General features: G+C 41.2%; 1 protein-coding gene across 4 annotated transcripts; it reads right to left on the bottom strand.

Moving 5' to 3' along the window:
• Positions 1-475: 475 nt before the first annotated feature.
• On the bottom strand, positions 476-12595 carry aknad1 (AKNA domain containing 1). Of its 4 annotated transcripts, none has more exons than XM_075483571.1 (22): positions 12448-12595; positions 11600-11815; positions 10241-11316; positions 10030-10104; positions 9816-9924; positions 9293-9438; positions 9138-9197; positions 8914-9047; positions 8621-8813; positions 7786-7961; positions 7284-7454; positions 6993-7119; positions 6717-6808; positions 6419-6624; positions 6221-6335; positions 5928-6104; positions 5677-5777; positions 5375-5503; positions 5184-5261; positions 4808-4916; positions 3709-3877; positions 476-3547 (listed from the first exon to the last, which is right to left on the bottom strand). In XM_075483571.1, the coding sequence occupies exons 2-22, from the start codon at positions 11802-11804 to the stop codon at positions 3377-3379; spliced, it is 3819 nt and encodes a 1272-aa protein (XP_075339686.1). In that variant the 5' UTR covers positions 11805-11815; positions 12448-12595; the 3' UTR covers positions 476-3376. The 4 variants fall into 4 exon arrangements, with proteins under 4 accessions (XP_075339686.1, XP_075339687.1, XP_075339688.1 ...); XM_075483572.1 differs by having other exon boundaries at positions 3709-3745; XM_075483573.1 differs by having other exon boundaries at positions 3516-3547; positions 3709-3745; positions 4808-4857.
• Positions 12596-12786: the final 191 nt, after the last annotated feature.

The following is a 12786-nucleotide window of genomic DNA, read 5'->3' as shown; positions in this document are numbered from 1 at the left end:
AGTAATTATAAATCCACTCCATGAATATATATATTTACATATACCTATTGCATTCTATTCAGTTTGATTGGTGTTTGCAGCATTTTGGCCCTTAGTTACTCTGGAAGGTATTACCTTGGTTTCCAGTTCTACCGAGATGAACCTTGGAGTATTTTTTGACCGGGATTACTCTTTTAGTTTTCATATCAAACAGATCTCTGGAGTGGCATGGACAAGAATTTACAATTGTAGCGATGCTGATGCTGCATTTGACACTCTGACGAAAGAAATTACAGACTGTCATATGTCATACAACCATTCAAAATCTATTAAGCACAAAAATAAATTGCATAAACGCTACGTAAAAAATCCAAACATGAATAATATGAATTTACATCAGTGAATATAGAAACAAACTCAAAAAATGTGATAATCATTTCATCTCCACTGGAGAAACCCTATATAAAAAAATCTCCCTTCCTCGGAGTGCCTCTTTTAAACATTACCTATCGGGTACTTCTCCAAGCTCTTTCTTTCTGAAGCCAACTGATTGTGATGAAGTTCATAAAATCATTATAAATATGAACAGTACGAATTCAGCTGGAGCTGATGAAATTTCCAGCAAAAGATTGGTTGAGTAGATATCTGTATGGAAGACACCGCAGTGTTTATGTAAATGATCTCAAATCATCAGTCATGGGCTCTTCCAGGGTTCCATCCCATGGCCACCTCTTTTTAGTCTGTATATAAGTGACTTTGTTAAATCCCTGTCTGTATTACATCAAGTATAATTTGATGACGACACAAACTGGTTTCTTGCCCACAAGAATTCCAAATGAACTTGTATTCCGTTCAGTTCTCCTCCTACAAACTACATTGTATTCCGTTCCAATAAAAAAAATTAAAAAAATTTGTCCCAAAATAAATGGAGAGTCAGCTCTCTTCCATTCCCTGTACTTCTCAACTCATATAAAACTTTATTTGAGTCTCATTTAGATTATTGTAATATAATATTGTGTAACACATTTCCAACCCACCTAAAAAAAGCTAGAAATTCTTCAAAAGAAAGTAATACGTGCCTGATCGTGGTCTGAGTTTCATTCTTCTATCAGACTAAAAATGTCACATTCCTTCTCCATCTTTTAGAAAAAGCGAAAAAAAACCTCCTATCATCATGCAATTAACTTACTGATATTATCAAGAAATTACCTTATGTGTGAATTGATTAATGCCCCAATGTTTATTCTATTGATTTCTCTCCATTAGTGCTGCATAAATCTTTGCCATTATACCATGACCATATCAACTAATCTAATGTAACCAGAAAGCAGGGATGATCTATTGTGTCTGTTGTCATATTAGAAAACACTATCCGGCCCATATCTTGTCTATAACCACTTTATTGTAGAAAACTGGGCCCCTAACAGAAGCTTTAAGTAGCTTCCTTTCGGTGACCCTTTCACACTATGAAAATGTGTACTGTACACATGTATTTAATTTCATGATTGATGACTGATGAGTGTGTGAATAAACAGTAAAAAAACGTAAAGTCTTTCATTTATGTAATATAACATGGATCTGGGCCACCCTATCCAAAAGTGATGCTGAAAAATTGGTCATCACATCTGGGCTGGACTAAAATCCTTCAGTTGATCCAAAAAGCTGCTAAACAGAACCACCAAGAGAGATGACACTCTTCCTGTGTTAGCCTTGCTATACTGACTCCCTGTAAATTTCATCAAATCTATAACAGCAAAGCTCCGCCTTTTTTGTTCCTTTTTACCCCACAGAAGCTCTTTGTTCCCAAAACGCTGGCCTGCTTGTGATGCCGTGGATATTTTTTCCAACCGGAATGGGTGGCAGAGCTTTCAGTTTCCAGGCCCTTTTCCCGTGGATCCAGCTCCCTGCGGGGGTACAAAATGCTGACACTGTTCCTTTTATTTTCAACCCATTTGTTTTTACCCAGTTTTTCCATTTATTGCTTTCATATTACGGCTATCTGCAAACTGTTTTATAATCAATTTAATCTTTATAATCTCTTTTTATTACTTCATACTTTGTAAAGTGCTTTGGGCTTCACTTGTGTTTAAACAGTGCTGTATAAAAAGTTGAGTTGAGTTAAGGTGATTTCGAATCAACCTTACCAGCTTACGTGAGACAAAGCTACCTGCAGAGTTTCTCTGGCTCCCACAGTAACGGCTTAGGTTGATCTCTTTGCTGATTGCATGAATGTACTAAACTTTGAAGTTTAAAACTGGATTATCAATCACAGAAGGTCTCTATTTGTGCAGTCTTCAGAGCACGGGCTAATTGATCTGCTCTATCGTTGTATATGGCTTTGATATGAACACACATTGAACTGCACCGGTTGAGAAGTCATGCTTAGTTCACTGTTGCCAGTGGCCCTTCTGATGGCCTACAGGTTTAGAGAACATCAAGAACTCCACCTCTTGCTTAAACAATGAGAGCAGGTGGCTCAGGAATCTTGTTTGGACCTTTCCAAACTCAACACCACACAAAAAAATAACCGAACGCAGTCCGGTACCAGCAAGCTTTGGCAGTGACAAGAACAGGGACGCAAAGCTGTTCGACAGAAACTCAGTAAGAAGACACTGTGTCAGTAACACCCAAAGGCCAGCAGGGATGGGAATTCAAGGCGTCAAATGAGCACATTAGCTTAAAGGAGAGAAGCTGATACTCAAACTAAAGACAGGGAGGGTTTTCCCCGAAACTAAATATTACAAATCTGACCTGATTTAATTTGATTTAACCGCACTTTTCTTTGCCTGTGGCAGCCTGAATGTCTTAAATAACATACAGTGAGGAAGCAGTTAAAATCAAAACAAAATAAAAAATGGCTGACTTTGTAGTGAATGACTACAGTTGCACTCACAACTGCGGTGCCTCTGTTCTTCTTCATGGTAAAATATTACCGATGAACTCTATAAAGTTCTGAGCAATGGACTGAACAATACTGCCCTTAAGTTTGACCTATTACAGTTAATACAAAGGGTTTGTTCTGTGTACGTTTTACACACTGATGAGAATAAGGTTGAGATCAAGGAGGATTTCTTTCAAAGAATGAAATGCCCTGAAGAAATCTAATAAAAGTATGAAAACACATTTGATATAAACAAAATGAATAAAAAAATTAACTTTACACAAGATTATAATACCAAAATCTTAGTTTTACAGTCTGATCGCAGTCATTTTACTGATTTCTGTCTGTTATAAATGATGTACAAAAGAAACTTGAGCATAAACAAACTCAGCACAAAAGTCCATCTGCAGATAAATTAAAAAAAGATTTTGTTATTAGATGAATGCTACATGGACCTCGGGTGTCATACAGACTGGCAGGTGATGACAAGAACATAAACCGATCTGTACTCTGGTGTTATGAAGCCTGGTGTTTCCTGCCCCCCAGTGGCTGCATGTTGTGAAGTTTCCTGTGCAGCTGAGCCTTGGCCAAGTCTGCAGACAGCCTTCTGGCCATGCGGTCTGTGGTCCACTTCATGGTGCGGGCCACCTCAATCGCTTGATCCAAAGTCCTGTTTATGTCCTCCTCCTGTGAAACAGTAAGAAACTATTTAAAAAAAGCTGAGCACATTTCATAGCGACGCACAACGGTATTAGCCAACTGTTCCATTTTAAGATGAGCAACAGATGTTCTTTGCATAAAGAAAAAGAAGCTATCGCAATTTTCACATTAAAAATAACATTTCTGACCTTTTTCCCTCTTCGTCTGCTGGTCTTACTGGCAGTCCTGGAGGACAATGAGACTGGAGTCAGTGTGTGCTGGAAGTACACGTTGCTGGGCAGGAGTGCAGTGTCTGACTGGGTGGAGCGTTTTCTATAATCAGACATGGACTGGGAGTGTGGCTCCCTCACTTTATAGCTGGATTTGAGTGCAAACAATGAGAGAAGAACTTTAAAAGAGCCTAATTGCTCATTAACTTGACAAAAGGCTGTTGCTAGTAGCTGTACAGGTGCTGGTCAACGAATTAGAATAATTTGAAATAGTGCAATCAATAAATTCTTTGAATGCATTTTTCGTGCAGAAAGCAAATCAGGTGTTCACCGCACCTGTCCTACTCGTTAGACTAATCACAGAACTCGTTACCTGTAAAAAATTTGCTCAGCTTATCTTTCCAAAAGGCCCATTTAGGCCATTTAACTGTGACACTGTTGTTTTATTGAATTAGAATAATGGAGAAACCGTTTCATTAAATTAGAATAATTTTTATTATAATTAGAATCATCACTTTCTCAGTATTTTGTGGCTGCCCCCTTGGCTTGTATGACTGCCTGAAGTCTCCGCGGCATCGATTTGACCAGCTTGTCGCAAGTTTCCGCACTCACAGCTTCCCAGGCAGTGGCGATGTTCTGCTTCAGTTGGTCCAGCGTAGTAGGCTTTCTGTGAGTGCGGAAACTTGCGACAAGCTGGTCAAATCGATGCCGCGGAGACTTCAGGCAGTCATACAAGCCAAGGGGGCAGCCACAAAATACTGAGAAAGTGATGATTCTAATTATAATAAAAATTATTCTAATTCAATGAAACGGTTTCTCCATTATTCTAATTCAATAAAACAACAGTGTCACAGTTAAATGGCCTAAATGGGCCTTTTGGAAAGATCAGCTGAGCAAATTTTTTACAGGTAACGAGTTCTGTGATTAGTCTAACGAGTAGGACAGGTGCGGTGAACACCTGATTTGCTTTCTGCACGAAAAATGCATTCAAAGAATTTATTGATTGCACTATTTCAAATTATTCTAATTCGTTGACCAGCACCTGTATGCTATCTTTGCACAGATGAGACAGGCTTACCTGGCCGGCAGGCTGCTGGATGAGCCATAGCTCACCTGGAGAAGGGGTTTCTGGAGAGATGGAATGGAGAAATGAGACCACCTATCCTTGGAGTAAAAACTCTTGATGGCTGTTGATCACAGATAGATGAGATATCATACAGTGCATGTTCTAATAACCCATGCTGCTGTACATACAGACAGTGCAGGCTTCAGTGACACTAAGTTTGACTCCTTGTTTTGTCATGGCATTCATGTACTGTAGTCGTTTTCATGCTATCGCTTGTGTGCACTTGTTCCTCATGTTTAAACAAATGGAAATTAAATTCAAGTCGTTTGATTACTCAAGATGAAATCAAAACATGGCATTCTCAGCCTCCGATGAGAAGGTTGCTCACTCTGTGGTCTTTGCTTCATGTTGCTTTTAGTGACCAAATTCTTCTCTTCCTTTAAAATGAGGTCGTTTTCCAGTGTCCCTGCAGGAGGACCAACATAATGTTTAGTTTCACTTCCTAGGAACAGATCAACCTTTCTTTTCTTTCTTTAAAGAGTTGGAACAAATAGCTGAGTACACTGTGAGATGACTGACCCTTGTTGGACTGTGTTGTCGTATCTTGAAACTCAGCCACTGGAAAAACATTTCTTTTTCCTCTCCTGCCTCTTCCAGATGAATCTTGGAGCATGATCTCCTGGCAGCTTGCGTCACTGCTGACGGTGCCTGCAGAGCAAATGACCAAATTAAATTCAAGGGTGTAAGAAATACCTTCAGTCACAAGTTTCAGTACAGAAATGGATTTAGAGACAAAAATGTATATATTATTATTCTAACCATATTTAGATCGATCGATCTATCTATTATTATAATATTAATAACATCATATCAATGTACACCTTTGCTCTTGCTGGGATCCATGTCTGAAGAGATCCAGTCCTCTATCCTCAGCTGGCTGGAACTGAGGTTACTCACACCTCTGTCACTTGACTTCCCCTCTCTGTAAATAGTTGCACTCAGTTATGAGAACACAACAGCTCAGATGTCTCATTTCATCCAACTATTGTAGGTTAAATTCAACCAAATAAAGTCACATGAACACTAACAATCCACATCTTCTCATCAAGTCACTTCAGCATCAGATCCCCACCTGCTAATAGCTGGTGTCTGGTGGGATCTGGTTTTAGACCTGCACCCCTGACCTTCTTGAGTATACTTTGAGGTAAGATAGTCCATCCTCTGCGCTAACTGAGGCAGCTGGACTAAGCCTTCCTCCAGGTCCGTCTTTAGCCTCGACACTTCTGACTGCAATGCCAGGATGGCCTCACTGGGTACACACATATATGTTGTAGTTCACAAATAAGGAACGGAAAAGAAGACAGCAATGAAATCTTTCTGTCTCTCTTTCACCAGTGGAGCTGTCATATACTACCACATACTGACCCATTACATGAGCAAGGGCGCAGTGGGCTGCCTCCGTCTACTGTATCCATGGCGGTGCTGAGCACAGGCTCAGGTATGTAGTGCTTGAGCTGAGGAGGCAGCTTTTGGTCAGTTCCTGTTTGGCCAGCAGTGGAGAACAGTCAATCACCTCAGTATTAATCTGACATTAAAAGTGAGCGTGAAGAAGGGTTCACGCACCTTGCAGCCTGACTGAGGGCTCCTTAGTGGTGCTCTCCACCCACAGTTCCACTGCAGCTGCTGCTTCACGGTGCCGTAGTTGGGCAGATGTGTGGGGGCTTGCCCACTGGTGGTCAGTCAGGGCTGCAGAGGGGATGGCTGTCTGCAGGTTGGAGCAGGAGCCTTCACTGTCTGATCTACTTATTCCATCACTCTGGGACTGAACACTGTAGAGGGGAGACCAACGCTAATTCACTCTCAAGTTGGACCTGCATGATGTGTGGATGACAATCAGTCATATAAAAACTCAGTTTTTTACCTTCCTGTGAGATTTGGTTGAAATGTTCCAGAGGGGGACTGATTCAAATACGAACTACCAAATCCACTGTCTGTCTCTGGACTCACGATCCTCTGCAACCCAAAAAGACACACTGGTTACCATAAAGTATCTTACGCATCGTGTATCATCATGCATCCACTGTAATTGTAATTGAAATAGTATCCCTGAAACCCAGCAGCATGAGATCAAATTCGAACCAGATTCTGGGGTCTGGAGGAGTTGCTAATTACCATGAAACATTCATCTGCGACTGACCTGTGACACATATGAGCTGTTGAGAGGAGGCTCTGAGACAGAGCGGCTGTCTGAGTCTCTGGGAGCTTCAGAAGAAGAGGAGACCTTCACTGCCAGACTCATACAATCACCAAGATCACACACACCACTGACAAGAGAGATGTTTAGATATGAAGAGTTTGTAGAGGAGAGAAACAGCGATGGGAGTAAGTAATACATGTATTAAATAATTCTAATTCTTCAGATTACATGTACTCCTGTCTTAGACAGCTGTTTATATGGTCACACATTTCAACGTATCTCCACACTGACCTGTTGGCTGCCCTCTGCGTCTGTCTTAAGTTGGAACTGGTTCTTCTTAGATATGCTACGATGTCGCTGTGATCTATCGCCGCTGATAAAACAGAACTCCTCTCCTCCCCGTTTCCCTCCTCATCCTCAGTTGTCCGGGTGTCTGGTCCTTCCACTGAGTCCAGTAAGTCCCTGAAACAGGGCAGAGAGGACAACATGCGCAAATAGATCCAAACACTCTGTTCCCTCTGTACTGGGAAACCTAACACCAATCTGCACCTGAAACACTATCTGCCCATGGGAAGGCCGAGAACGTGCCTTCTATATGAGAACAAACACACATGCAAGTGCCCCTCAGAGTATCAATAGCTGAAGACAATATGGTGGTTTTAATACATATAAAGTTTACAGTATGTTTCTAAGGCGAGAAGCATTGATAAAGATGTAATAAATACAGAAAATGAAATCTAAACTTAAACAACAAATGCTGCATCAAACAATGAAAAGGACAAATCGTTTGTACCGTGAATGGCAGATGTTTCGTCCAGTGTTTTTCATTAAACGGTCAACTGTTATGAGCTCACTGCTTTGGTTCGATCCACCATGGAGCTCACTGGTCTTCTCCACTTCCTCGTGTTTTACTTCCTCTTCCTGTGCATCCGTCTTACAGCTCACTGTGGGAAAGCTCAGACGTGCACCCTGCAACGCGAAATCCCGTCAGGTATTTTCTTGTTAGTGTAAACGTTCGTTGATACTCGGCGTGTCCTCCAGGAGAGGATTTGTTGTTTATGAGGATGCAGCGTGTGCATCCAAATACGCTGCTACTTTTTAAGAAAGATCAGTTCAAACAAGCAACTTGTTTTAACTTGTATTTGATAGTGTTGTGATGAACTGCGTACACTTTAACAACACTTTAAACCATATAGGGATTTCTACCACAGGATAAACTGTAAGACGACTGCATGAAAAATGTTATATAATGATTAGCTAAAAGTATGGATTAACATTTGAATCTGTCAGCTTAGTGGTTAAACAAATAAAATGGAAAAACTGATGAAAGTAATGGAATAAATATGCAGTGGAAATGAGTGGAAATGAGTAGATAACTAATGAAAAAAGGGGAAATTGTGAGATGATTGAATGAATATGCATGAAATTGCGAGCAAAAAGTATGGAATAACATATGCGCTATGTTGGATATCCAGACTTCTGTGTGTAATTCTGGTAATATACTGTCTAGAAAAGGTTTAGAGGTACTCTGGTCAAATGTTGTTGCAATGTGTAACAACATTCAGTTCTCTGTGGATTGATTGCCATTAAGCACATTAAGAGCGTTGGTGTGACTGCGAGCTTGTTACCTCGTGCAGGGATGGTGGGGGTGAAAGTGTGGGCATGCAGAGTGGGTCAGGCTTAACGTGCAGAGACACTGTTATGGGGTTGGGAGTGGAGGATGACTGGGGCGGAGAAATCTGCTCATACATGTTTTTGTCAATCATCTCCTTTATGTCCTCGAGGTGCATGCCTATCCTGAATATGTCTCCCTCCACGAGTCTGCATACAAGAACATGGGCACACACACACTTATATGACAGGATGTACATACAGGATAATTGACACATTCTCACAATTTCGACAACGGGGTCTATTAAACCTGTGTGGGTCAAAGGTGCCAGTATTCCTGGTCAGGCCCATGTGGCTTTGCATCTCCAGGGCTCTGTGCTCTTCCTTCTTACTGATGTATTTCCTTTCCAGCTGGTCCTGAGCCTCCATCATTCTCCTCAACATCTGACAAAAGACAAGGATTTTTATTCATACACATGCAGCGAAGATGCTATTAGTAAGTTCAAAATACAGCAAAACAAAAGGAGTTCATACCATTTGCTTTTCTGCTGTGTTTACAGCCATGTTGCTCACGCTAAATTTAAATTCCTCCACCTGAGAGGAATGTTTGTTAAAATGGCTTAATAAGTCTCTGAATTCAATGATAACAGAGTAATACTGTTGAAGGAACATTTTCAAACTCACAGTACCTTCTGCATAAACTGGCCGATGATGTCTATGAGCTCGGCAGTCATTCTCCCACCGTCACTGGAACCATCGTCATGCTGGTTTGAGGAAACTGTGGTCTGCTCCTTAATGGTTTTATGGCGAGTTGCTTCTTTTTCACGTAAATCCTCTGAAAATATACCAACACAGGAGTGTGTACCTAACATAGCAACATAGGCTGACAAATTCTGAATAATCTGCATGAGAAAGTCCGATTCCTGTGAGAATTTAAAAGTGTACACTGTAAAAAAGAAAATTCTGGAAAGTCATAATATTTTAGGACAACTAAATCTCTTTTATATTAAGTTTGTCAAGTACCAAGTGGACTAACTCATTTGGCTGTGGCGATAACGTTGAGGGAAAAAAAACAAGCCTCTATGCACTCTGTCTTAATCTAGGAGTAATAATCAACTTTAATGTTGGGCCTCAGTTTCTTTCAAGGTTGGAAAATGTCACAAAGAGAATATCTTTGGAGGTGGACATCATGTGTTAGACTCAGAGAAATACCTGAGGGGGAAAGATGAGGACACAAGAGTCCAAGATGATTCCCTTTATCAAACTCAACCTGTTCATTATCGTCATGTTGTGAATAAAACGTCTCTGAGGATGGCTGAGTCTGGGAAGAGAGATCAATGAGTTTGTAAATTGAGTACATGTTTTTCTGAACTTGTGAATATTTTCTTACAAATCTGCACTCACACAGAAACAGTGTATCACTTACATTTGTTCCTAGTCTCATTTGGTCTATCAAGTTCTCTGCCTGGGCATACTTGGTTAGCAATTTATCATATTCAGCCTAAAGAAATTAGATACAAATTGTTGGTCTTAGAGAATCTCCGAGAGCACAACCTTGTGATACAAAGAAATAAAGGCAGAAGAGACATAATGCGTTAGGTGTGGATGGACAATGAATTTTTAACACTTAATTCTACCTGCAGGTTATGCACCAGGACTGGTGAAGTCTGTTTGTGATTGTCTTTGAAGACATAGGGCTTCACTGGTGGCTGCACCGAATCCTCCAGGACTCTGCTGATCACCTCTAACATCTCTGGTGAAGACTGGGCTCCGTGCATGCTGCGAGGACTCTGAGGAACAGATCTGATGGGCCCGCTTGGAGCTTTGGGGATCTTTACCTTTGGTGCAACCTTGGAGAAGTCGGGGAGGGGGTAATGAACTTGGCCTTGGCCATACTTAAGCTCGCTGAAGGATCTGGTACGCACCAGAGGGACTCTCTGAATCTGATCATCCTCTTCTACCTTTTCATTCTTCACTACATTTGCAGTGATATCCCCACTGCTCTGGTTTGAATTTGCAGAGCTGGATATATTTTTGTAAAATGATGTAAGATCATCAATAATCTTTTCTGTCTTTACACCTAAGCTTACATTTTTTGATGCAGTATTACTCCTTTCATTTGAGCTTTCGGTGTGGTTATCGTGTATTGCTTTACTGTGGCGTGTTAGAGCCAAGCTTAAAACAGGGTCATCCACACTCTCCAGCAGTGACACCTCCGGCAGTATCTCAGCCTCGATCAGCCTACCCGATAGCAGCAGCTCCTCCTGGGACAAGTGTCGCAGCAACAAGTGGTTAATGTGGGCAGAACCAGGGCGTGGTGGGGCTCTCTTTGTAGGACTGGAAGTTTCAAAATGACTGTCCCGTTTAGTGATGACATCCCCTGGCAACCACTCAGACAGACCAGGGAGATCCGGACTTCCAAGAACAGTGCATCTTCCATCAGAGTTTCCCTCAGAGCTTGCTATCTGGTTGAAGTAACGGCTTCCAAGGTTACCATCATACGGTAGATCCTCCTGATCCTCATCGCTGGTATTTTGTCCTGAGTCCTCACACTCCTGCTTTATGGGCGGCTCATCTTGCTCGGTGTTTGGTCTTTGGGCAGAAACATGGCATATGCGGCTTTTAGTGTTGCTCTCGAATGCCTTTACACTCTTACTGCTGACAGCGCTGCTCTCTGAGGAGGTGTCATCCAACTCTGACAGCTCTGCACTCCCTGCAAATTAAAAAAAACACAAACAGCATAAAAGCCTAATTCGAGAGTCACAGTGATCGTCTGTTTGCCACGACCTTTTTCAGATTGCCCGCCATAAACAATGAAAGCAACAACATATACGTTGTCAGCACTGGTTACCCATTTCAAAGCCTTTTGATCTGTCTTACAATATGTGACCCCACCCAAAAGGTCCAACTCTACATGAGTTATCATATCTACAAATACAAGAAATGGTTTTACTAGCCAATAAAAACACTATAGATAAAAATAAACAATGACTTACCATTAAGATGGATGCTGGCCTCTGATGTAGCAGACTCTGCTTGAGACATATGCAACGCCAAAGAACTCTCCAGATCACTGAGGTGGAGACTTTCATCCTCACTTAGGTCAACAATGATGCTCTGCTCAATGCACCTCTCCCACAACACTGTAGGCTTGTCCTCTCCCTGAACATCCTCTTCTGATTCCTCTGAATCTCCTTCCATGTGTACTCACTCTGTAACAGAAAACATGTCATTCAACTTCTCCTTCACCTGTTTTAGGAACGGGGGTAAGAAAAGAGGATGGAACACCAGTTCATCACTTAGCAACGCAACTTGTGAACTGACAACATTGGATCAAAATCTGCAAAGCCGTCAATTATTCAACATTCAACACATTGTGGGCATGGCAGTTTGCATGACCAACTGTTAATTATGTGAAGTGATGTGTGTTTTTGAGAAAGACTGACAGAAAAAAAAAGCATAAACAACATATTTAACACATATTCAGCAGTTAAAATGCATCAAATAGCCCGTCAGCATCCTTTAATGTTGTAGATCATTAAGATATTGTCAGTTCTATCTGTCTAATCTGAAAATGCTTTAGAAATGCTGAACTTTTCACAGACAGATTTGTTTGCAAGTTAAATTGGCAAACTACACCTGTCAAATGAAAGAAGGTTAAAGCTATCACATTTCCTTCTCAAGTTTTAAAAAAAGAAAAAGAAACTAAGGGGGAAAGAGAATAGAACTGAAAAAAAAAGTCCCCTTAAAATTGTTTTTGCTTGTTGAGTGTTGCATTAGCAGTCTCATAATAGCACCTGGGCTCAAGTCTGTCAGAAACATTTTGTTGGTGCTGGTAACTCACAGTGACTATGAACTGGTCCCGCAGCGGTGCGACAAAGTTGATCCGATCCACAGACGTGCTTTGGCTCTTGACATCATCTTGAAAGTAGCTACAGTATTCCGCCCTCTTTCTTTCATGACATATGGCTTCTTGGACAGGTTTAGTTTCTGTGGCATCATTAATAATGTAATCTACACAGCAGCGCTGCCCGTCTGGACCAGGACTGGCAGCGTGATCAAGCGGGGTGTGGTTGCTAAGTAACTGTGCTGAAACCACGTCCTGCTGAATGGGTTATTGTTTTAAGCTGAGTTTGAATGAGTTTTGGATCATCAACCTCAGTACATCTCAAGGTTATTCGTG

This window comes from Odontesthes bonariensis, chromosome 14 (assembly GCF_027942865.1).
Source record: "Odontesthes bonariensis isolate fOdoBon6 chromosome 14, fOdoBon6.hap1, whole genome shotgun sequence".
Classification (NCBI taxonomy): Eukaryota; Metazoa; Chordata; class Actinopteri; order Atheriniformes; family Atherinopsidae; genus Odontesthes; species Odontesthes bonariensis.
This window is presented reverse-complemented; position numbering and strand designations above follow the sequence as displayed.